Source organism: Leopardus geoffroyi, chromosome A1 (assembly GCF_018350155.1).
Source record: "Leopardus geoffroyi isolate Oge1 chromosome A1, O.geoffroyi_Oge1_pat1.0, whole genome shotgun sequence".
In the NCBI taxonomy this organism is placed as follows: Eukaryota; Metazoa; Chordata; class Mammalia; order Carnivora; family Felidae; genus Leopardus; species Leopardus geoffroyi.
The window spans coordinates 22,230,545-22,254,917 of NC_059326.1; the positions used below are offsets into that span (position 1 = coordinate 22,230,545).

Below are 24,373 nucleotides of genomic sequence, written 5' to 3' on the forward strand. Positions count from 1 at the left end.
CTAAATAATCTAGACAGTTATTCTGCAGTGTTTCTTTTTTGTTTTGTTTTTCAAACTTATTTTATTAAAAATTGTTAACGTTTATTTATTATTGAGAGACAGAGAGAGACAGAGCATGAGCATGGGAGGGGGAGACACAGAATCTGAAGTAGGCTCCAGGCTCCGAGCTGTCAGCACAGAGCCCGATGTGGGGCTCGAACTCACCAACCGCAAGATCATGACCTGAGCCGAAGTCGGATGCTTAACTGACTGAGCCAACCAGGAGCCCCACAAAATTCTTACTTTATTAGGTTGAAATAAGCTGAAAACTTTATTTTCCTCACAAAAAAGCAATATTTTCTGTATTATTCCTAGATAAACCACAAAACTTATTTTTGCAGTAAGACCAGTTTTCCCGGTTATGTATATAAATCAACATGAGGCAATAGATATAGTCATGAAAAAAGAAAAAGAAAATAGGGAAAACCAGACAAATCAATTATTAGTGTCTGTAGACGCGGGTCCTGTCTTCTGTGCAAATAGTGCTTACCGTACATCTGCTAAAAAGCTGATGGCCCGGTTAGGCCACGGGCACAACAAGAGGATGCAAGCAGCAGCAGCAGCAAGCGTGGGGCAACAACGGCCCATTCTTCCCTTTTTCCCTTTTTTTTTTTTTTTTTAAATTTATTTAGAGAGAGAGCAGGAGAGGGGCAGCACAAGAGGGACAGAGACAATCTCAAGCAGGCTCTGCACTGTCAGCACGGAGCCCAACACAGGACTTGATCCCACAATCGTGAGATATGACCTGAGATGAAATCAAGAGTCAGATGCTTAACTGACTCAGCCACCCAGGCGCCCTGGCTCATTCTTCTATTTAATGGTAAAAGTAACTTATTTATTTACATCCCCTCGATAAACACTAAATCTACACAGAAATCCTCTGTAGGTGAGTGCTCGGTTTCTCACTTTCTATTAACCACCATTACAGATTTTTAACAATACACTTGAAACACACTGTACTTAAGTCAGACGCTTTGTTGCATTTCATAAATTATTTTCCTCCTCCTTTATCCTCTGTGTCCTCAACATCTTTTTCTTCCAAGAACTGATAACTCAAATGCTGGTCATTAGATCACTGTCCCAAATGGCTTCAACCCCTCCCACAGGAGTGCCTCCCACAGGAATCACATACAAATGAAACTCTGCATTTTTAATACTATCTTCTTGGAGAACACAGAGCATGCATAAGTTCAGACCATGGCCATTTAAGAGATGAGTGGTCAGTGACTAGCAGGTGAGGGGGAGGCCTGTAGGCAAATTTCCCTTCAATGATTAAGTGGCCTGGATGCATCTTACAGCTTTACCTGCTAGTAACTGATAAGGGGCATCCTAAAGCATTCTCTGAGATATTTTCAGTGCTTTCCAAATTAGCTTTAGGAAGCTCTGACACATTTATATATATATGTCTATCATGAAATCCAGGTCATGTTTTGCACTGAGTTATAATTCCCAAACCTGAAAGATTTGACCTCTGTTCATTCCGTGTTTGGGGTATGTTTTGTGATGCTTACATCCATTCTCCTCCATCTTCATCCTGCGAAGACTTCATAGGACTTTAAGCAAACACAAACATTAGGAAAAATACATAAATATCAGGCAGATATAGAGCATCCTAAATTGTAGACAGAAGCTCTTTATCTTTCTGTCTGCACTTGAGCCTCTGACGGTGAAGGTCCGCAGAGAGTAAGTCACCCTCTACATGTTGGCCTGGTGCTTCTCTGACACGTTGAGGTGAAGATCCCACGTCTTCAGGTAAGGGCTTTGAGATGCTGACCTGGGAGTCTATCTTGAGTTACCGGATAATCTCTTCTTCCATGAGAACACTGAGTGTTTAGAATAACCTCAAAGGTTAGGAAATTCTACGTTAAGTTGGCAAGTCCTGCAGAACTTTCCAGAAAGTTTCACTTGAATTTCGTGTTTAGTGGCCAAGTTTGTGGCTTTCTCAAGTCAAAAATCATAATAAAATTCACTATTTTCCATCACTTCATTTGTGAATGTGACACTGTAGTCAAGCTGCTGGCTGCCGTGAAGATGCCAGGCATTTGTTGCTGGATTTTTTCCCTCAAGGGCTCTTGTTAAGATAGGACATTTTTTTTTTTTTTTCAACGTTTATTTATTTTTGGGACAGAGAAAGACAGAGCATGAACGGGGGAGGGGCAGAGAGAGAGGGAGACACAGAATCGGAAACAGGCTCCAGGCTCTGAGCCATCAGCCCAGAGCCTGACGCGGGGCTCGAACTCACGGACCGCGAGATCGTGACCTGGCTGAAGTCGGACGCTTAACCGACTGCGCCACCCAGGCGCCCCAAGATAGGACATTTTTAAGAATGACAAATGAAACCAATGAAATAGAAATCTGTTACTATACTACAGAGCCAAATGCTTGACCTGCCATCAAACTATTCCATCTAGCATGTGCCATTCTTTATACCGTCTATATATAAAACAAAGGCTTGCAAGAGCTCCATTTAAATTTCAAAAGCATCCCATCTGCCCACCTATTGAGGAAGGCCCATTTCCTTCTGTTATTGTAACTTTCTTCACTTCTCTGAAAAAAGGCAGACACTATATTGTCAAATCCTAAAAGCAGTTGCAGTGACCCTTCGAAAAAAGAACGGTCTTCCCCAGCTGTTCTCAATGCAACAGACGTCCCACAGTAAGCCCTGACTTTCCAAGAAGAGTGGAATGTGTTGGTACCCTGGGAATATTCTCTAAAAGCCTGGTGCACAAGACTTTAATTTTACCAACTCACTGGACACAACGCGTACCTGACCACATCACTACTCCATAATCCGGCCTCACCTTGTGTGTATGGAGGACACCACACCTTTTGGACAGAGGGAAAGACTGATTCTAACAAGCGAAAGGTAGTAGGATATGAACTGAGGACAATAAGGCTAGTTCACGCTGACTAAAGATTACCACATGCCTGACAGTGTGCAAACGAAGCACACTACATTCTATTATTATACATTATATATACATTGTAATAATTATATAATTAAACATTCTATTATAATACTGCAATGCACCAAGTTTTTAAGAAACCAGTCTCTGTCCTCGCCCCAAATGTAAAGTAGCCTCCAGACACACATAGGAACTGTTATCAAGCCCCAGGCAATGTGCTAGGCGCTTTACATATATTTAAATACTACTTCATTATCCTCTATGGTCTCAGTTATCACACAAAGTTACATTTCTTCAGAATGAGAATCTCCCATATTGTGAAGTCATTGGTCACTTGACTGTTTTATTTCATTCAATCCCTTTTGCAGAAAGGGAAAATAAATAAAGCCTTACAAAATTGTTTGTGTCTGTACATACACCCAGGAACAGGTTATATATACATTAAACTTCTTCAGTTCAACACATTTTTATTACCATGTTCCAGGAGGTTCTGAATCATATGCTTATTTCCTCAGTTTTGTGGTTTTAAAAAACCATCAGTGTGGGTTGCAAATACTCAGCAAATAGCTGGTACATGCTCTCCCACTGCGGCAAAACAGGCTGGCTTGTGGACACCCTGTGTGTATTGTTCAGCAACCGTTTCCTCTATAACTTACCATTTTCTGGCTCTTGCCCCGACATTCTGTTGAAAGACTTTCCAGATTCCTTCCTTTTGCCATGACTGTGGCCTTTCCATTGCCCTTATTCTAGGGTTACCAGATTTAACAAATAAAAATACAAATAAAAATCCAGTTAAATTTGAATTTCAGATAACGAGTGATATTTTTAGTGTAAGTATATCATACTTATTAAACTTATGCCAAAAAAAAATCATTGTTCATCCAAAATGCAAATTGAAGCGGGAGTCCTGCATCGAATCTAACAACCCTACTTCCTTCTCTGTCATCTGTGGTGTATGACCCTCTGGCCTCTGAGCCTCCTTGAAACTCTCTTCTTTTGGGTTGCATCACATTTGTTGCTTTCCCTTGTTCTGCTGCTTCTGCCTGGTTCAGTGACTTTTGTAGTCTGTGTTGGGATCATAAGCATGTATCCGTAGGCCTCTCCTTTTATCTCTATAAGCTTTCTCTTTGGTGAGGTCTTTGATTCCTATCGCTTAGATCAGTGGATCTCAGAGTGTGATGCCAGACTAGGGACAGCACTGGCACCTGGAAACTGGACGGAAATGCATATTCTCAGCCTCCAACCCAGATCTACAGAATCAGGTCTGGGGTGGGGCCCAGCCATCTGTATTTTAAGAAGGCTTTCAGTTGTTTGTTTGTTTGTTTTAATTTTTTAACTTTTTATTTTATTTTTTGAGAGACAGAGACAGAGAGCGGGCAGGGGAGGGGCAGAGAGAGAGGGAGACACAGAATCCAAAGCAGGCTTCAGGTTCTGAGCTATCAGCACAGAGCCCAATGCAGGGCTCGAACCCATGAACGCAAAATCATGACCTGAGCTGAAGTTGAACGCTCAACTGACTGAGCCAGTCAGGCGCCCCCAGTTGTTTCTGATGCAAGCTAAGTTTTGAGAACCACTGGTATAAGTGATCACTCGTAGCCTCTGGACTTCCAAATCTTTACTATTAGCCTCGATTCCACACCTAAACTTCCACCTAGCATTTCAAATTGGAGTGTTCTGTGGAATGTTAATAAATGAAAGAAAAGAAAAAAAAATAAGTTGTATGGTCAAATGGGGTTTATGTGGTATTTCAGCATATCTTAAAGTTGTTTGACTATGGGGATCTATTACCAGGAGGTTGTGGGAAACACAACAGAGGGATGGCTTCATTGGAAACAGAGTAATCAAAATGGAATTCATTGTCGCCCCCACTGAATCACCTCTACAACTCATTTCTTTCAAATAGCACCAACATTCTCCTAGTTAAGTAGGCTTAAAATATTGGATTTATGACTCATCTGCTATCATACCCAATCAGCCTCTGACTGTTAAGACTCAGTCATGGTAGTACTGAAAGATAATAGACCTGGGTGACTTTTGAGGGTCGAGGAAGCTGCTGTTGCGGCTTAGCAGAGTAAAGGCTCAGAAGGCACCTCTTCACTGAGACGTGGAGACCAGCCCATCCACCCCAAAGGCAATTCTGGCTGATCTCAGTAACTAGCAGCAAGCTGTCCAGGGCAGCGGGTACACAGCTCCAGGGCTCCTCACAGAGCCACAGTGACATGAGGTCAAGCACTTAGGGATAGAACCCAAGAACCCAAGAGGGCCATGAAGAGCTGAGCAGGCCCGTCCTGGAGGAACTGAGCAAGAAGACAAGGTATTGAAGTAAAAGAAAATCAGAACATGCTTTGAAGAGCTGAAGACGCGGTAGATGATCCGGTTACTGAAATGAGCAGTTGTGGAGAGTCTGAGGCCCATTGTGGCCTGCAAGTAGAAGGATCTCAGCATGGGGTGGCTGGGCCACACCCACACAGAGAGGTTCAGGGGACTGAAGGGCTGAGGAACCAGGGAATCACGACTGGACCACTGCCATGAGTTTCGGCCATAACATAAATGACTTCCATATGAATCCATCTCCTAAACCCACCTTTTGTATCTTTATTTACTATCTTTGTATCTCTTCTTTTATCCAGGGGTAAATATAGGGAAAGGGAGGCAAAGGACAGGCAAGGGGAGTGGGGTATGGTGAGAGCGGAAGAGATTGCTGTAAGGGAGATCTTACTGAAAGTGCACAGCCTTGTCTGCACGTTGGAATCATTAGAATCACCTGGAGAGCTTTAAGAGCTACATCTGGGTCCAACCCCCAGAGAGCTTGGTGCCACTTTCTTGTCTCTGGATTAATGCTCCTCAAATTTTAAAGTGCGTTGGAATCACCTGTGGATCTTGTTAAACTGCAGATTCTGATTTAGCAGGTTTGGAGTGGGGCCTGAAAATCTGCATTTTAGCAAGATCTCAAGTGATGCTAATACCACCGGTCTGTGGATCACATCTTCTGCAGCAAAATCCACAGCAGAGGTTCTCAGAGGGTGGTCCCCAGACCACCAGAATCAGTATCACCTGGGAACTTGAGAGAAATGCAAATTCTCAGGCCCCCACCCCAGACCCACTGAATCAGAAACTCTGGGGGTGGAGCCCAGCCACCTGTGCTTGAAGACCCCCTCTGGTGATTCTGATGCAGGCTGAAGTTTGAGAACCACTCTCATAGAGAATTTGCACAGGGAATAAAAAGCCAGAGGGAAGGGAGCTGATATTTGCTGTAAGGACAAAGTAATGAATTATCATGCAGGTAACACAGAAACAAAGATCAGGTTTTGTTCTACTTACATTACAGTTAGGAACAAGCATAACCATTACGATAAAATTAAGACATCATAACTTTGAAAACTGCATGTATGTATTCACTTAAAAAAAAAGCTTTTTAAGGGGCGCCTGGATGGCTCAGTCGATTGGGTGTCCGACTTCAGCTCAGGTCACGATCTCACGGTCTGTGAGTTTGAGCCCCACGTCGGGCTCTGTGTCGGGCTCTGTGCCAATAGCTCAGAGCCTAGAGCCTGTTTTGGATTCTGTGTCTCCCTCTCTGACCCTCCCCCGTTCATGCTCTGTCTCAAATAAATAAATAAAGGTTAAAAAAAATTAAAACAAAACAGTTTTTTAAAATCCCCATATCATCACAAGTAGTAGAAATTATCTGGGACATTTTCGAGACTAGCACACTCACTACAAAGATGAGAGGGAAGGAGATATCAAACTGTGGCCTTTTCTGCTGAGGGCTGCTTGGCCCCCCCAGGGCGTAGCTGGTACAGATGCAGGAAGACAAGGCAGGAAGGCTTGGCCCTGGCGATTAGGAATGGGGAAGGGGATGCCAGCTGCTCTGCGGCCACAACATTGCTGGGGCCTTTGGCCAAAGGAAGTGCTGAACCCGGTAATGTTACTGCTCCGGTGTCACACTTACCCCACAAGTGCGCTTTGCCTGGGTTACAGTAAATAACTGGCCCCAGCCAGGCTCCCAGGCTCAGCTCCGCCAGTCGGTTTGGCAGGCTCCACCTCCTGGGTACGTCAGTGCCCTTACCTCACCCTCTCGTCTTCCTCAGGGGCCCTTCCTTGACTCCCTTCAGCTCTGCTCCCCACTTGTGCCCTTTCGCTGCTGTTTTGTGTCTTCTGTGTTGTGTGGTAGCTCAGATCAGATGTCCCAGTCATCTATTCACCCAACCTGCATCTTTGCCCCTCCACTGGGGTGAGGTTCTCTGACTCCTCCCTTGCTTCCCCCAAGATGAGTTCAACACACGTTGTCCACCTCCAAGAGATGCCGAGGGGAATAAAACATGGTTTGTCCTTAGGGAACCGGTGTTACAAACTCTGGGAACCAGTCACCGGCAAGGTAACATGCTAAGTGCCAGGAAAGAGAGCATTGCAAAATTGCCTGTGTACACTCAGCTCTCCTGGTCTGGCTGCCACTTTTTAGCCCTTAGTTGCACAGGCATCCATTCTTCTTCTTCCTTTTTTTGTAATGCTTATTTATTTTTAAGAGAGAGAGGGAGCGAGCACGAGGAGCGGCAGAGAGAGAGAGGGGTACAGAGGACCTCAAGCAGGCTCTGCGCTGTCAGCACAGAGCCTGATGTGGGGCTTGAACTCATGAACCATGAGATCACAACCTGAGCCGAAGTCGGATACTTAACCGACTGAGCCACCCAGTACCCCATGTCCATTATTCTGTACAAAGTATGGGTTGTTTTCCTGAGGAGGCAACAAGTAGTGTCTGCCTCTGTCACTTCCTTATAGTTTACACAGAGCAAGGGATATGCTGAGCACCAGGCCACAAAGCATGCCTGTGGAGTACATGCTTGCTTAATGACAAATGCTCCTGTGCTCCCAGGAGAAGACGGGGATTTTTGGAGGCTGCTCAGAGCTCATCCCCATGTATGTAATATTTAAGAGTTCAGAATCTTTAGAAGGTTGGCTCACAATGAAAAATCGCCTCAAGTCTATGTTTAAGGAAAGTCTTTATTTATTTATTTAGAGAGAGACAGCATGCACAGGGGCGGGGCAGAGAGAGAGAGGGAGACAGAGAACCCCAAACAGGCTCCACGCTGTCAAGACCCTCATGTGGGGCTTGATCCCATGACCCTAGGATCATGACCTGAGCCGAAATCAAGAGATGGATGCCTAACTGACTAAGCCACTCAAGTGCCCCTAAGAAAAGTCTTTTTAAAGCTCCACTTACAACACTTGACCTGCACAACCATCCACACTTGTATCCGAAAAGCTTCCGCATACTGGCAAATGTTACTATTATACGTGTACAAACTGTCAGGAGGGACCGTGTTCAAACATCTAACATGCTGCTCCCATGTCCCCTTGAAGACTTGTACAAGGGACTCTAGGTTCCCAGGAGGTGCTGTGCAATAGCTTCTTTGAACATTTCTTCAGAAGTGGAAATGTCTCATACAGAAAAGGAAGGAATGGGGCAGCTGGGTGGTTCATGGTTTGTGGGTTCAGGCCCTGCATCAGGCTCTGGGCCAACAGTATGGAGCCTGCTTGGGATTTGCTCGCTCTCTCTCTCTCTCTCTCTCTCTCAAAATAAATGAATACACTTTAAAAACTTTTTTAAAAAAGGGAGGAATGTCTCTGTGGGTAACACTAATGTGATACTCTGCAGGCCCATCTGATGTAAGGGATTTTGTTACCCTGTGAACTAAACCTGGGTTAGTCTTGATGACACATGTACACATTTCAAACAAAAAATGCCATTAAAAAGGTGATTGATTTGGACGCCATCATTACATGGATTTCTCTTTCTAGTGTGTTCTGTCATACGCTAAGTCCAGGCTGTCATATACACTTAGCATCTTAGTAAATATTTCCTGAGTGAATGAATGAAACACAAACCCTTCCCCAAGGCTGATGCCTCACCTAACAAAAGCACTGCGGCTTGCAGACAGCAGAGAGGGTTCGAGAGAACCTGGCTGGGACACCAGCACGTGTAGGGTGTGGGGAGTGGCCCTGGGGAACAGCCTCCAGGGAGGGTCCAGGAGTGAAAACCACACTCTGCAATGATCCCTGACCCAGCCACCCTGGGTCTTTCTAGGACTCCCCTCTCTTGTTACAGTCAATTGTCAATACACAAGGACACTCTTTGCTGGGATAGAGAACAATTTTAGATCTTAGAACAACTTTTCATATTTTTTTACCACAACCCACAGTAAAAACACATTTTATTTTCTGAACCAGGAATGACACCAGCCACTATATGATTGAAACAAGTTTCACAAGATGATAATTACCCTTACTACAAGTGATGGCCTGATTCCTCTATTCTCTTCTTGCCCCACTACTTCCTACAAAAAAAAAAAAAAAAAAAAAAAAAAAAAAAAAAAAAAAGTAAAGAAAAGAAAGTGACACAGTCCAGTGATTTCACAGTCTAGTGATGGGTGAGACCAGCATTTCAAAAACAAGCAAACAGTGGTCTGCAGGAGAGATGGGCCTCAGACATTCCATCCCAGGGTCCACGCGACAAAAGAAGGGGGATCCTCCTCGCTCCCATGCCTGGGAACACACTTGGGTCACAGGAAAGTGTGATGTAAATCCCTCATCTCTCTAATCTGACAAAAAAAGCTCAAAGGAGAGGCCTTTGCTTCCATATCTGTAACGTTTTACACTTAAAATATCAGTAAGGTTCTTAACCATGATCTTCCATAGGGAAGAGGCCTGGTCTGACTGCCCCAAAGAGACACTCACATGTGCGGAAAGACTGTGGCAGGAGCTCCGGCACATCCCTACTTAGTGTTCCCAAGCAGAGGCAGTGGCATAAGGCTGGCACCTCCACTGTGAGAGCCCTGCTGTCTCAACAGTGTGGCTCAGGCCACCAGATTTCATAAGAGTTCCTGAGGAGGGGGGATGGGGAGTTGGCTCTGTGGTAAGTCCAGGAAATGCTGGGTGAAACAACAATCTGGGGCTTCTGGTGTGATATGTGCTGTGGTGACTCTCAAGGAGGGGGCAGCTATGCGGTGCTTTCCCACCATATTTGACCACAGGGTCCTTTTTGCAAATAATCACCAAAAACTGCAGAATACAGTTTAGGGCCTGCTGCCCCCAGTGGCCACTATGTGCTTCTGCCGCTAGCTCAGAGAAACAGTGTAGAAGAGACACTTCTCTGCTGTACCAATTGAGGGCAGGGCCAGGGTGTTAGGATCCTTTATGGGGACTTGAAGGCACCCCTGTGTTTAGTTAATTACATGGAAACGTGACAGAACTTTGTCAGCAGGTTGAGCAGTCTCTCTGGTTTTCCCCTTTACCGTTTGTAGTTTACAACTCAGCACTCTGCGCCCTGCCCACCTCCAGGGGGCGCCATTCATATAGACTGTGGTGTGAACGAGGCCCCCTGGAGCTGGGTGAGGCGGCAACCGCAGCCCTCTGAAGACAGTTCTGTGTTTTAAACTAAAACACAAAACAGTTACAGAGCTGTTGGTCAGAATGCCCAAGACATTCTCCTTCACCCTTGACGGCATCCGTGGACCCTTGTGTTTTTTCACTAAGAGCAGTTTCTCAGGGTGGGAGTGGGTAAGAATCTTAAAGATTGGAGTTCGGACTCAGACCCACCAGTTCCTGTCTGGGAAATGTAAGATTCAGTTCCATCACCAGTAAAACAGGAATGATGACAACTCTTATCCCACCAAGCTGAGGCAAATCAGATCTTCATAAATGTCATTAGTAGTCACTCTGTCAAGAAGCCAAGTCCTGCTGCAGCTTCCTGCTCTCAGGCTTCCGTGCCCAGGTTTGTTACCTCACGGCAATGGCGCCCGGCAAGCCCCATGGGCAGTGTTGGGGACAAGTGGGTTGCACCACAGTGCATATGAACAGCAGTTCTGAAAGACAGTGTTGTTCCTAAACTCTATGATTTGTTCTGAGCCAGGAGTGAGGCGGCTGCACATTGGCTTTTACCCAGAATTCCTTTCACTTACTTCTAAACAATTTTGCTACCTTATATAGACATTAAGTAATTTCTTGAATAAAAACTCTTATTATCCTGGGTTCCTTGTATAGGCACCATTACATGTATATCCAAAACATAAAAACAAAATACACCCCTGATCTCAGAGGTGACAATTTTCATGGCAGCATCTCTCTTATTACCCAGAAAATGAGCAATCCTATTTCCAAAGTCTAGGAGAATGAAGACTTAGAAAACCTCCCAGAGCACATTTTGTGATGTGGGATTTCGTGAGTCTGAAATGAACATCCTTGAGGGGGGAAAATGGAAGGCGGTTCAATTGCATACCTTGGTTTTAAAAACGAACATCATGCTGACATGTTGTTGACATGATGTTGACATGTTGACCAATTTGCAGAATGTTGACCACTCTTCCCAACTCTTCCTGAGGGCATCAGTACCGCCCCCCACCCCCTGCCCCCTTCAGTCCTGATTTCCCTACAGACCTGTCTTCCCTGAAGTCTCAGCATTGTGGGACAAGGCGACTTGCTTGGCGGTACTGGTTGACGACGTCTGTACATTGGCGCTGGTCTCTGTGTAGCCAGCAGCGTCTCCTCCCATGTCCCCCTCGGTGTCCCTGCTTCGGCAGAAACTTCTCTGTCTGGACTGTGTAGCCAGCAGCAGTTTCCAGGCCGCTGCTCTGTACTTCTTTGAAATGAGGTTGTAAAGGATCGGGTTGATGGATGCACTCAGATAGAAAAGTTGCAAAGCAACAATGTTAAAGTACTGAGAAAAGTTCATCATCCGGGAATCTTCCGTATTTATGTAAATGATCCTGCCAACGTGGAAAGGCAACCAGCACACTATAAATGCCAGAACCACCACCACTGCAAAACAAGACACGGGCACCAGAATTAGCTAAAGCATCCGAAAACAAATGAGGGTCCCCAAGATTCCATCTCAAGTAATAAGTAACAGCAATTAGATACAACTTGTACCTAGCCAAATCCCTACCCCGGAAAAACTACCAGGCTGCAGACAGCATCGATATTTGCTTTAAAACTGCATATATGTGTTATCAAGGCTGGACATAAACCAGAAGGAGAAATTTCTACTAACAAGCTGTTCTGGCAGGCTTCCTTCCACAAACCTACTTCAGAGACATGTTCTCTGTACTCCTTTGGAAAGAATTCTGCAACAGGTCTGCACAATCTTTGGTTTTTTGATATGGGTATGGTTCACTTTAGCCTTCAGGATAACTGAACGTTAAGTTAAAAAAAATTTAGCTTAATGTGATCTGCCTCGTCTTCTCAAGGGTACTGTGAATAATTCACATCTGCGGCATCTAACAGAGGCCGGCAGTTGGTTTATCCATCCTGATCAGCGCAGCTCACTAATCCAGCGGCTTTGGAAAATCATTTCGGCTTAGCTGACCCAGGCATCCCACCCTCGGGGGCATCCTGGGGTTACCCAGAGCTCTTGGAGGACTGGAGACGGTTTTCTCTGGAGACGGGAATGACACAAGGAATTGTAACTACAAGAGGAGCTGGGAGACCAGGGGAAGGGGACGCAGCCCGGACCGTGGGTTGGTGTGTTTGGAACAGACGTGGCGCCACTTACGCAGGACGCGGACCGTCTGCCGGTGGCCCTTCTCGCGCCCGGAAGCGGACGGGCCTCGTAGCGGCCCCCGGCTCCTCCACAGCTCCCGGCCGATGAGCCCGTAGAGGACGCTGAGGCACAGAAAGGGCAGGAAGAAGTAGGCGGTGGTGACCCAAAGCATAACGCGAAGCGCGCCTAGCTGAGCCGGGCTGGGCCGGCACTCGCGGCTGAACAGAGCCGCGGCCGCCGCGGCCTCGAGCCCCGACGGGGGGGACAGCGGTGGCGCTCGCGAGGACCTGGGGTGCGACGGTGGCGGCGAGGTGCGGGGCGAGGGCGTGAGCGGGGCGCTGCCGTTTAGGTCCGGGACCGCGTCGAGGCCGGGGTCCTGCTCGACGCCCACCAGGAAGAAGAAGGGCCCGGCGGAGAGCAGCGCCACCGCCCAGAGCGCGGCGATGAGGGCGCGGACGCGGCGCCGGGTGACGAGGACGCGGGCACGGAGCGGGCGGCAGATGGCGAGGTAGCGCTCGACGCTGAGCGCCGTCATGTGCAGCAGCGTGGCGTAGGTGCAGCCCTCGCCCAGGTAGAGCGAGAGGCGGCAGAGCAGCTGCCCGAACACCCAGGGCCGCGAGCGCCAGAGGCGGTACAGGTCGAAGGGGAGCCCGAGCAGGATGAGCAGGTCGGATACGGCCATGCTGCCCAGGTACAGGTTGGTGGTGGTCCGCATGTCCCGGTAGCGCCCGATCAGCAGCACCGTCACCACGTTGCCGCTCACCCCGACGGCGAACAGGCCCAGGCACACGGCGGTCACAGGCACCAGCGCCTCCAGGGGGAAGGGCGAGCAGAGGCGCTCGTCGCACGGCAGCAGCGCGCCGTCCGCGCCGTCCGCGCCGGCGCTGCTGTTCCAGGGGCTGCCCATGGACGCGCCGCGCCGCGCCGGCAGGGCGCACGGACGCGCTCGGCGCCCTTCTGCGCCGCCGCACCTCCGGCTGCCCCGGGGGCTCGCCGCAGGGCCCCGCTAGCGAGGCGCTTCCTCGGGCAGCCCACACGCAGCGGCTCACCCGCCCCTGCCCGCGCTGCCCGAGCTCTGCGGCCTCGCGCGCGGGGCCGCGACTTTGCAGGGTCCGCTTTGAGGCCCTCCCTAGCGGGCGGCGCGCAGTCTCCGCCCCCGGCGACCGCCCGCCCCACTCCCGCCCCCAGCCCGCGCCCTCTCTGCCCGACGCGTGCCAGGGAGCTTCCCACCCCACCGACTGGAACACGGGAGGCGGCCACGGAGCACGAGTCCTGTCCCATCCGGGGAAGCGGTTGCGGAACCCCGGTGAGGTGGGTTACTGACTCCAGCGGAACGCGGGCGCTTTGGTCACTCGAGTACAGAGGGGGACCTTCTTAGGGCCCTCGGCTGGTGGCTGTGTTCAGGCGGTTAGGAAAGGCTGCCTCAATACTAAGTAACAGGAGAGGAGTTTAGAACAGAATCTAGAGTCCCTCCTGGGTTCTAGTTGTGCGTCTGCAACCGAATGATCTTGGGCCAGTCCCAGCCTCGCTCAGCCCTGGTCTCCTATTCTGTAAGTGTTCGAGTAGGGATGGAGGGAGTTGACCAGATCACTTCATCCATCCCTTAAAACCCTGAAATCGGTGGGCGTGACCATGTCTCCTGGTTTCAAGGAACAAGGGTTAAGTATTACATGTATATTTGAATGCTCAAATGCGTTGTGTTGTTCCTATGTACAAAATATTTTATAAACCAAAAAGCAGAGTATTTGCCAACACTAGGAAGAATTAAAATTCTGTGGAAGAGACTACAGCTGATGCACAAGTCGGTGCGTGGTGGTATTAATGACAATAGCTGATGCACATTGAGTGTTTAGGATGTGTTTGGCCCCTTGCTTTCTATTTAACCCTCATGTCTGTGGGAGCTCATTTTATCCCTGAGCAAAGTGGGACTCACTGAGATCACACAGGTAGCAAGAGGCAGGATGGGGATTTGGACTGTGGTCAGCCTGATTCCAGAGCCTGCGGGCCTGATGTGCCACCAAATCAGCTCTACCCCTGTCCAGCTCCACCCCCTAGGGTCTTTGGAACCCTTTAGTCCCCAAAGCATCATAGATTGCTCTGGACCTTTTCTGCTGAGTTCTGCATCTCTGTGTGGATGGATACATGGCTAGCAGTTTTCCCACCCATCCTTCTGTGGTTTTAAATCTTCAATTTCTTCTCCCAAGGTTTACTTCTCCTTTCTGGAACTTGGAACTTCACTTCAACTGGAACTTGGCTTTGCCCTAGGGACACGTTTCCCCTGCTGGCTTAGAGGAGGGGAACCTGTCACCTTGTGCATCACTGCTGTTCCCAGCCGCCCTCACACCTGTCTCTATATCTAACTTTCTGTGACTCTGCCTTTTCCAGCCCCCTCCCCCATCGCTCACCCTCATTCTTGAAGATTTTGGTGCCTGACCCTCACTCTCAAGCACTCCTCCTGATAAAAATCACACCACACACAGGAGTCTTGCAATGCGTCTGTCACTCCCTACTATGGATGAGCTGGTCTTCTAGTGCATTCCAGGCAGTGGCTCCTGTGGACAACCCTCACACCCGAGCATCACCAGGACCTCCTCCATCTCAGTGTCAGTCATCCGCTTTCTGAACTCCACCCCTGGCTTTCTAGCTTTCTAGCTTTCTCCCTTTCTCCCATACCTCAACTCTTGCAATCCTCCAGCCACACGGGGACCTCCAGTAGGTTGCCCCTCCTACCCTTTCCTTGTCCCCCACTTGCCTCAAGTCCTCACTTCCCTCCTTGACCCAATTTAGACTCCACGAGCAATCCTAATCACTCCCAGGCTTACACCCTCAACTCCTGTGCTCTCTTCCCTGTTGTCGTGCACGTCTCCGTGACAAGAACGCAACCACAGTCCTGGTTAAATCGAATCCTCTGCCTACTCCATGCCCACCCCCAAAGAGCCGTTGAGTTGTTTCACTTGAAATTCACCACCCCTGACGGGGCTCTTCATGTTTCCTTGGCCATCCTCATTTCTCTTGACACAGCAGGGACATGGCGGGGCACATGAAAGTGTGACTTTGTGGGCTGCACACATTCCTATCATGCTGTGACTGTTGCTGTAGCCATTTTCTCTTGGTCCTTGTTTTTCAAGAGAAACAGGCTCACCATGGTGGTGATTATCAAGGGCGGTGGTGGAGAGGGAGCAAGTCCCTGTGAAGGGTGACTAGGAAGAAGGACTAGGACTTGGGGAAAACCCTCCTGGAGATTCCAGTACCCCTTTCTCAGCCCCAGTCGACAGTCCCTGGTCAAGAATGACCATTCTGGCTCCCATGATGCAGCAGCTCCCTCTGGGCCCAGTTAGACTCCCCTTGCCGTGCTCTGTCTGCCATGCTGTGGTTGGTGGCATCTTCTGCATCCATCAGCCACAGGAGCACACCTAGCTGTCTCAATGATGCCACATCCGGACTTAGAGAGCTAAGCAGCCCCTACTTGAAGTGTCGTACTACCCTCAAAGCTAAGGAGGTGGTGACACATAAGCCACGTGTCTCTGTCTCTGGCCCACATAATAGCAAAGACCTCAACATGTTAAGGGGAAACGATAAACATTGTTTATGATGCAACTGCTTTGAATTGCAACATCTGGGAAGATCTACAAGCACTACCTCTGAGTACTCTTCTCCTGCCTTCCCTTCTTCCAGTTTTTTCAAAACACCAGCTGCCCTTCACGGTTCAGTTGGGCCCAGTCAGAATGCCCCACAGAGGCCATGTCCTACAATAAGGAATACTCACCTAAAGTAACAAGGAAACATTTCTGGGCACCCTCATCCCTATATTCATCTTCTAGGGGGACGGAGTTGTTATCGCTGGCTGTTTTTACCTCTTGGGGGGCTGAATAGGCATAACTTTCTGTCTTAGGAATTAGGAATATGAATGTTCTTACTCTGTTTCCAGGGAATGGAATAGAGATAGAAGGAAGTCTATCTTTGGGGAAGATATTCTGTGCAGGGGGCAGTGTGAGGGCTTTCCTCAGGGAACCTTGCTGAGAGATGGAGGGTGTGCAAACTAGGGTCAGAGCTCACCACTCGGAGGGTAGAGACCACCACCTAGAGGGTGAACCGGGGCAAGTTACTTAATATCTCTGAGCCTCCGACTCCTCATCTGTAAATAGGGGTGCCAGTACTGGGACCACTTCATTGAGTTGTTCCAGCAAGAAAATATAAAGCCTTAGCCCAGTGTCTGGCATGTCGCAATCTCTCTATAACCATTAGTTATTATTAATCACAGTAATAATGAAAGGGGATTCCCTTGGATCCAGATGAGCCCCTATCTTCTTCTTTCTTTGGTCAAATCGCATGCTTTCTGACGCCACACCTGTGCCCCTGCTCTTAGTTCTCCTTCCATCGCTTTCTGTTGAAAGCCTAATCCATTTGCCTTTCCAGGGCAAAATGTTGCTATTTCTAGGTCAGGTTTCCCTAGCCCTTCAGTGGGATGTGTGTGTTGTCTCTGATGCCCTCAGAACTCTTGTTAGCTCCCTGAGACCCCGACACATTGGGTTGAGGCATAGTGAGCAAGCAGACTGTTGCCTCACGGGAGACCTGTCCCCCTGCTACAGCCTCTTGCGCCAGCGCAGGTGGCTGGGGGTGGGCCCACTATAAAGGGGCAGGTGGGGTGCGTGGTCAGTGCAGGACACGTTATGCTGCCTGAATTAACAGCCTCCAAAGACCAGTGCCCTGACATCTCACACATTTGTTTCTTGCTCTCCAAGAGCCTGTCTCGAGTGTGGGGGACAGTCTAGAGGTGTTACTTCTATTTGGTGGCTCACTGTTCTAGGCTGCTTCAGTCATATGGCCTCTCCATATGATGCTCCCATCGTCTCTAAGGCAGGGGAAGAGAGAAAATGAAATGCTTCTGCCTGAAAGTGACTGTGCCAGCTATAAGCTGCAGTGTCCGGGCTCCAAATCCACCCTCCCGGGGTCCCGTAAACTATTCATCTCCTTGGCCTGCCTGCTCCCTGTTAGGCTTGTCAGCAGAGGGGCCGGAGGGCAGGGGAAGAAGACACTTGCTCCTTCCTGTTCCAGTTTCTTTCAGTGTCATCGCACAATGGCTCTGTGTCCTGCCAGCAGCACTGGCTTCAGTCTCCAGCTCCTTTGGACACAAGCAGAAGCCCCGCCAGCAGCAGTCAGGCAGCTGCTCCTCCTCAGAGGTCTGGCTCCCACTTCCTGGGGGCTCCTTCTCTAACCTCGTAGGTTCTGATACCCTCAACATCTTCCCTTTGCCTCCAGCCTAAAGAGTGGCAGCTTTTCCCAGCAGTTATTACCTCTGTGTCACCTTTTTGCTTTTACAGTCCTCTAACACTTGTTACACGGATGCCCAATGTTAAATGATCCTTATTAAATACCTAGTGCAGCATCTGTTCTCCTGACTGAACCCTGATGAATACAGAGGTGAATGTCTTTTCTGCTTCTGTTTCATTGGCCAGAAGTCACCTGGCCTCTTCCAACCTCAGCAGTATGGGGGTGGGGGTGGGGGCGTGCCCTGAAGGAGGAGAACCAATATTTGGCCAAGGATTTTGTTTTGGCATTCAAACTATGTGGTCCGGTAACTATTACCACATAACAAAATTTCTGACCACTCAGTGGCTTTAGACAGCCATTTTATCGTGCTAATTCTGTGGGTCAGGAATTCAGGGATGGCTTGTCTTTGTTCCATGATGTCTGAGACCTCAGCTGCAAAGATCCAAAAGCTGGGAGTGGCTTGACAGCTAGGGGCTGGCATCTCCTGAAGTCTCATTCAGTCACCTGTCTGGTGCCTGGACGCAGGAGACTTGAAGAGTGGGACCCCTGACTGGAGTGCTTGCGTTATTCTGCACTTTGCTTTTTAACTTAATTGTATTTTTCTCTCCTTTAAGAGTGTCAGGGAGAGAATGATCCATGAGTAAAGGGATACTCTTGAGGGTATGTACATCATCTTAAAAAGTGTACATGAAAACAGAATATTTGAAAAGCTCTTAAAAATATGAGGCATTCTCATCACCTATACTGATGGTAGATGGTTAGGTTACAGAATGGCTGGTTTTAGGTTTTGGAGAATCATTTCTTCTGTAATCTGTCTGATTAAGCCACCACACACAGGAGATCTTCCTACAGAGAATGTTCATGGTGAGGACCATCATGTGACCCTTGGAGTTCGAACATGATGTATAAAATTCCTTTTCCAAACCACAGGAAAAAAAAAAAAAGACATGCAACAGTTAATCGGTATCAGTCTTCTCAAGGCTGGATTCATACTTAGTTGCCTTTGTGAAGTGATGTCCCTATATTCAAAATCGCTCTTCCCCAGCCTAACATTTCAAACTTGTGGTACCTGCAAAGATGAGAAAAAAAAAGGAGGCAAACCAAGACAGACTCTCAACTAGAGAACAAACTGATGGTTACCGGAGTTAGACAGATGATAGGGATTAAGGAGTGCACATGTGAGCACCAGGTGATGTACGGAAGTGTTGAATCCCTGTGTTGTCTACCTGAAACTAGTATTACACTGCATGTTAACTAACTGAAATTAATTTTTTAAAAAATACTGGAGACAGAGTGCGAGTGGGGGAGGGGCAAAGAGAGAGGGAGACGCAGAATCCAAAGCAGGCTCCAGGCTCTGAGCTGTCAGCACAGAGCCCGATGTGGGGCTCGAACCCATGAACCATGAGATCATGACCTGAGCCAAAGTCAGATCTCAATCGACTGAGCCACCCAGGCAACCCTGAAATTTAAATAAAAGCTTAAAAAAAAGGTTCATCCCCATTTGATATTTGTGGATGGAAATTTTAACAGGGGATAAGTAAGAGGGTACACAGAATTTTCAGGCACGTGCAAGAATTCTCAGGCATGAGTTGAGTTTTCTGGCATGGTATTGTAGGTGGGCATGTTGAACTCCCTGGTGGAGGAAGACCTGGGGGCAGATAACAGTGCCAGTATGAGGAAGGTGCTAGGTCCCTGGAGGTGGGAGAAAGAAGGTACTAGGAAATAGACAAAGAATGCAGGAAAGGCATGGAAAGGTCAGAGATTTCCTTTCCAATGAGAACTTTACCTCAGAGCCATCTTTACTTATATATGTAAAGGAAGCAAGATATCTAGAGATTTGCACAAAATCAAGTCACTAGGATAAAGCTTCTAATTGTATTCTTTAATCTAATGGATGTTACCTTCTTGAATATGGGGTTTTTCTCATGCTGAAGAGTTGAATACTGCTAAAAACAAAACAAAACAAAACAAAACAAAAAACCTGTTGTAAGACCATTGCAAGAAGGGAGATCTTAACATTTCTTTCTCTGAAAGCAGCGGCAAGTAATGAGTGTTTATGAATACAATAAACATATCTCAAAAAAGAATGATACAACTTTTATTTTCCATGGATTTTAAAGACACTTTTGCTACATAGTTATGTATTTTTATGAGATTATATTTTTTCATTTGTATGAAGTTCAACCTTATACAATTTTAAGGTGATATGTTTGGTAGTGTATCTATAATCTTTAAAAAGTTTAGAGTTTTTGGAATGTACAGTATATGAGGTAAAATCAAGATTACATTAAAAATTGTTTTCTCCTCTGCACTGATTTTGCAGCGAGGCTCAAATGGCAAGTACACTATTAAATGACATTTACTATCAAAAATAGGAGTTCATTTGAGTTACTATGAAAAACATAAGCCACTGTAACTGCCACAGTGGCATATTTTACCATTTTAGACATTCAACTATATAGAAATCTCTGGGCTATTACACTCAAACTCATTTGTACTGCCAAATGTGGCACTTTTAAGAAGTTTCTAGAAAATAATCGCAATCACTGTTGTTTTGGGGGAAAGTTAGCCTATACATGAGATTAAATTTAAATAAAATGTAAACATACAGTATATTATAGTGACAGATCATTCTTAACACTTGGAAAGGCCAAGTTTATCCATTTCTTTTTTGAACAAAGGTTAATGTTTTTTCTACAGCACAGATCATTTGACATAAAACAATTACAATACATGCCCATTTCTAATATAAGAGAAATTCTTCAGAGATCTTCAAAGCACAAAACATAGGTCCTGTTTTCAAAGACTGACAGAAGTGCTTAGTAATCACTAAAATGCTACCCTCAGCAACTAAAAATTAGTGATTCACTATCCTAAAATTCAAATAATAAATTAAAAAGGCTAGTTACAAGTGTTTTACAGATAACAGATGTGATAAAACAAGAATTTTAGATAGTTTCATTACAAACTATTATTACTGGCAGTCATTGACATCTATGCAAGATGTACAACGTGATACTTGACAAAATTCATTCTGATCATCCAATAACTCACAAATGCAAGCTCACAAAACATTAATGAATTATGCAATTGCAAAGTGCTCTAATGCAACATTAACCACATGCAATCAACAATTTGGAACAGTATCCAGACAGACATTACATTAAACATTAGTTTTTCAAGAAAGAAAGCAGCTTGAAGTTTACTGGTGCAAATTAATTTTGTCTTCAGATTTGGTGCCCCAAACAAAAAGGTTAGGTTTGATTATGAATTCTGATGGTGATGGCAGTAGTTATGGGAGAAGCAGCAAAACTTATGGGAGTTCTTCAAAATTAGCCTGTACCAGATAGATGGAGTGTGTGTGTGTGTGTGTGTGTGTGTGTGTGTGTGTGTATTTTTACACTTGGTATGTATAGTTTATATATATGCCGTATATGTACGTGCGTATGTCCTTATACACACACATATAGTTCAAAGGCTCACAAAAACCAAATTAAGTAGGTTTGAAATTTCAGAGTTGAGTATGATTACTTTTTAAAAAGTATCTATAAGCCCTCTGTTCTCTTCCATGTTCTCAAGACTTGAAGAGGTGCTTTTTAAGTAAACATTAAAATATTTTTAGGCCAAGTAAACTGTCTGTGCTTTCTTTAAGTGACTTATCTGTGAATTCATGAATATATACTTGTAATGAAGAACTCCACATTTATCAAACAAGAAGTTTCTTTTTTTCATGCATATTCTTTCATCCAGTTTTTGTCTGCTAAGCCCCTCCAGTTATTCATCATAATCCCACTTACCAAATAATTAAGACAAATGAGGAGGTAGAAATATAGCACTAGATTGCTTTCACAGCATCAGACTTTAACATTTTTTTTTTATAGCATGTTAGTGTAAATTTTCATCATTTTGAATTTTTCACTAGGTAATATCTTTAAAACAAACAGATCAGGTTGTCACTGTTACACTCATGCTGACTGGTCAATATACCAATTATATATTGTTGCCTCTTAGAAAATATGTTTTACAAGAAGGCATGTAAAAAAAAAAAAAAAAAAAAGAAAAAAGAAAAAAAAGGAAAGAAAAAAGTCCCAACCAAAAATTGTTATTTCTGTGGCTTGCATTCTAATAAGGTGCCAGCCTCTACCTAATGATATAAGCATTGAAAATGGCAAAAAATGATGTATTATAGTCTCAATGCCAGTGCTAAATGCCACTGTTTTTGTAAAAGCAATACAGAAATAATTTTAGTACATGACAAAATAAAATGTAATACAGTATTAAAAAATAAAGTTATATTTTCACTTGATTACAAAGTACTGAATGATAAAGGCAATCAAAATGGAAAAGAAAGCAAACAGCACGAGGATGACTGCGGCACATTGCTCATCACTCAGCGCCCGCCGGGTCCTCGTGCTCTCCACAGTGTCTCTGTCGGTGCTGGCTGGTGGGTCAGTCCTCTGAGAGGTGAAGAGCACTGTTGTGCTGTAGGGACCTACTAGGTCCTGATGCCCCACAGGGTCTTGGCACTGGCGAATGGCACACACACGGAAACGATATTCACAGTTCAGCTGAAGGCTTGAATACCGGAATGAAGAGTCGGGACCTTTGTAAATCTGTTAATAAGATGGTAAAGAAGGATTATGTGTGAAGGCTAGGCAGAAAACCTATTTTACAACTGGCTAGTTTTAGAAGTATTTCTGACATGAAAGCTAGTGAAATGCCACTCCTTTAAACTTTTTAATGACATTTAAAAAATACCTAACTTTACATTAAAGAGCTTATCCACCGTTTAAGGGCAAGAGAAACTGGAAAAGTGAGGATGTGACATCCATCCTCACAGAACTTACAGACCAGTTAAGGAGAGATTTGCCTCCAAAGTAGCTACAGAACAAGCTAATTCAGCCCACAGGCATTTCCCTAGTTTCTTCAACTGTAAGAAGTCAAACTTTTGTGAAACCATTCCATGAAAGGAGAAACCATGCTCCTTCATTAGATCTTTGCAAAAGTGGTTTCTGTCAATTTCAAACATTTGCTGAAATGATGAATGAATGAATAAGGGGAACTTTCTATAGGTGTCTATGGCAAATTATTTCATCAACTTTAAGAAATCACTTACAAACACAGAATTGGATGTTAAAACTCAACTCCTCTGACCATCCCTTTGAAAGGAAAGAACAAGAATAGAATGCCATGGATTTTCAAGAGTGTGCTAATGATTCAGAGTGTTATCTACTGGAACTGATCACCCCTGGGTCCAAGCACTGTTTTGCTACTTCACACTCTATGTGATCTTAGACCAGTTACCTTAGTACAGTAAGCATAATATTATCTTGTATGGTAATTATAAGAATGAAACAAGTATTTGTGAAAGCACTTAGCACAGCGCCCAGCACATAGCACATGTTCAATATATGGAAACTATCGGGGTCCCTGGGTGGCTCAGTTGGTTAAGCATCTGACTTCAGCTCAGCTCAGGTCAGAATAGGATCTCACAGCTCGTGAGTTGGAGCCCTGTGTCAGGCATTCTTTCGGTCCCTCCCCTGCTTGCATTCTGTCTCTCTCAAAAATAAATGAGCATTAAAAAAAAAAAAGAACTATATGGAAGCTATCATTTCTATTAATGAGTTCCTTCCCTCATTCTATCAATGAGAAAACCAAGGCTCATTAGTGGCTGCCCAACTGAGTTTTTCCAGCTAGTTGGTGGGCTGTAAGTTGGATCAACCCAAACCTGAGGTAGCATTCTTTCAAGCAATTTTAGCTGCCTCATTTGTATCTATGTTGTAAATCTAATTTTTACGTATTGATTTGCTTCCGAAGGAGCAAGGTAAGAGCTTTGTCTCATTTTGTGTCTTCGGAATCCAGCACGTAATAGGTAAAGGACGCTAGATTAGTGAATTATTGACCATGTATACGTCAAAATGTATCAGTGGATGCTGCGAATATATAAAGGAGCTTTTACTGAAGGAAGTAAGACTTAGATGATGAAGCAAAGAAAATGATAAATATACATTAGTTTTGAGGATGCAGATGAGCAATACAAGGGGTGTAAATGTAGTAATGTTCATGTCTGGACCGTGGTAAAAGGAGGAACGTCAGTAAATCAGAAGACAGTATTAGAAAGCAGTGTCAAAAAGTACACATACGATGAGCCCAAAATAGTAAAAATAAAAAATATGTATTTGTCATATGTATATAATGGGTGGCATTTATTTGTCTTTAAAATTTTCTTTACTTTCCATTTGTCTCCAAATGGGCATGGTAATATAGTTACAGGAAAAAATTCAACAAATGGTATGAGGGTGATAGGTGAAGAGATTTGACAAACAGGAGGGATATGTTCAGAACACTAGTTGGAAACTGTGGCATTTATCTATCTGTCTATCTATCTATGTGATATTTAAACAGTGTTTGAGGACTCTTAATCATAAAGCTGAATGAGGGATCGAAGGAGCTGGGCAGGATAGGGGCTCTTGTATGAAAACACAGGGATATGAGGTTTTAGTATAGTTTTTATGGATCACTTTTAGAAATGATTTTTATTTGAATAAGTTGGCAGGCAAAAAAAAAATTCTTTCAAGGGTTCAAAAAAGCTTGGGGACCAAAACTATGTTAGTATTTTTGACAA

The 24,373-nt window shown here is 45.5% G+C and overlaps 2 protein-coding genes across 7 annotated transcripts in view; both read right to left on the reverse strand.

Moving 5' to 3' along the window:
• Positions 1 to 8,513: 8,513 nt before the first annotated feature.
• Positions 8,514 to 13,504, reverse strand: MLNR (motilin receptor). Its single transcript, XM_045475819.1, has 2 exons — positions 12,490 to 13,504; positions 8,514 to 11,756 (listed from the first exon to the last, which is right to left on the reverse strand). The coding sequence occupies exons 1-2, from the start codon at positions 13,382 to 13,384 to the stop codon at positions 11,368 to 11,370; spliced, it is 1,284 nt and encodes a 427-aa protein (XP_045331775.1). The 5' UTR covers positions 13,385 to 13,504; the 3' UTR covers positions 8,514 to 11,367.
• A 6,320-nt stretch (positions 13,505 to 19,824) lies between these two features.
• FNDC3A (fibronectin type III domain containing 3A) overlaps positions 19,825 to 24,373 on the reverse strand; it is a 148,038-nt gene continuing 143,489 nt past the window's right edge. For 5 of the 6 annotated variants that reach the window (XM_045475856.1, XM_045475848.1, XM_045475833.1 and 2 more), the window contains one exon: positions 19,825 to 22,361. In XM_045475856.1, coding sequence (XP_045331812.1) covers positions 22,047 to 22,361 — 315 coding nt within the window. In that variant the 3' untranslated portion in view covers positions 19,825 to 22,046. The remainder of the gene's footprint in view (positions 22,362 to 24,373) is intronic. The other variant, XM_045475875.1, reaches the window with a different exon arrangement.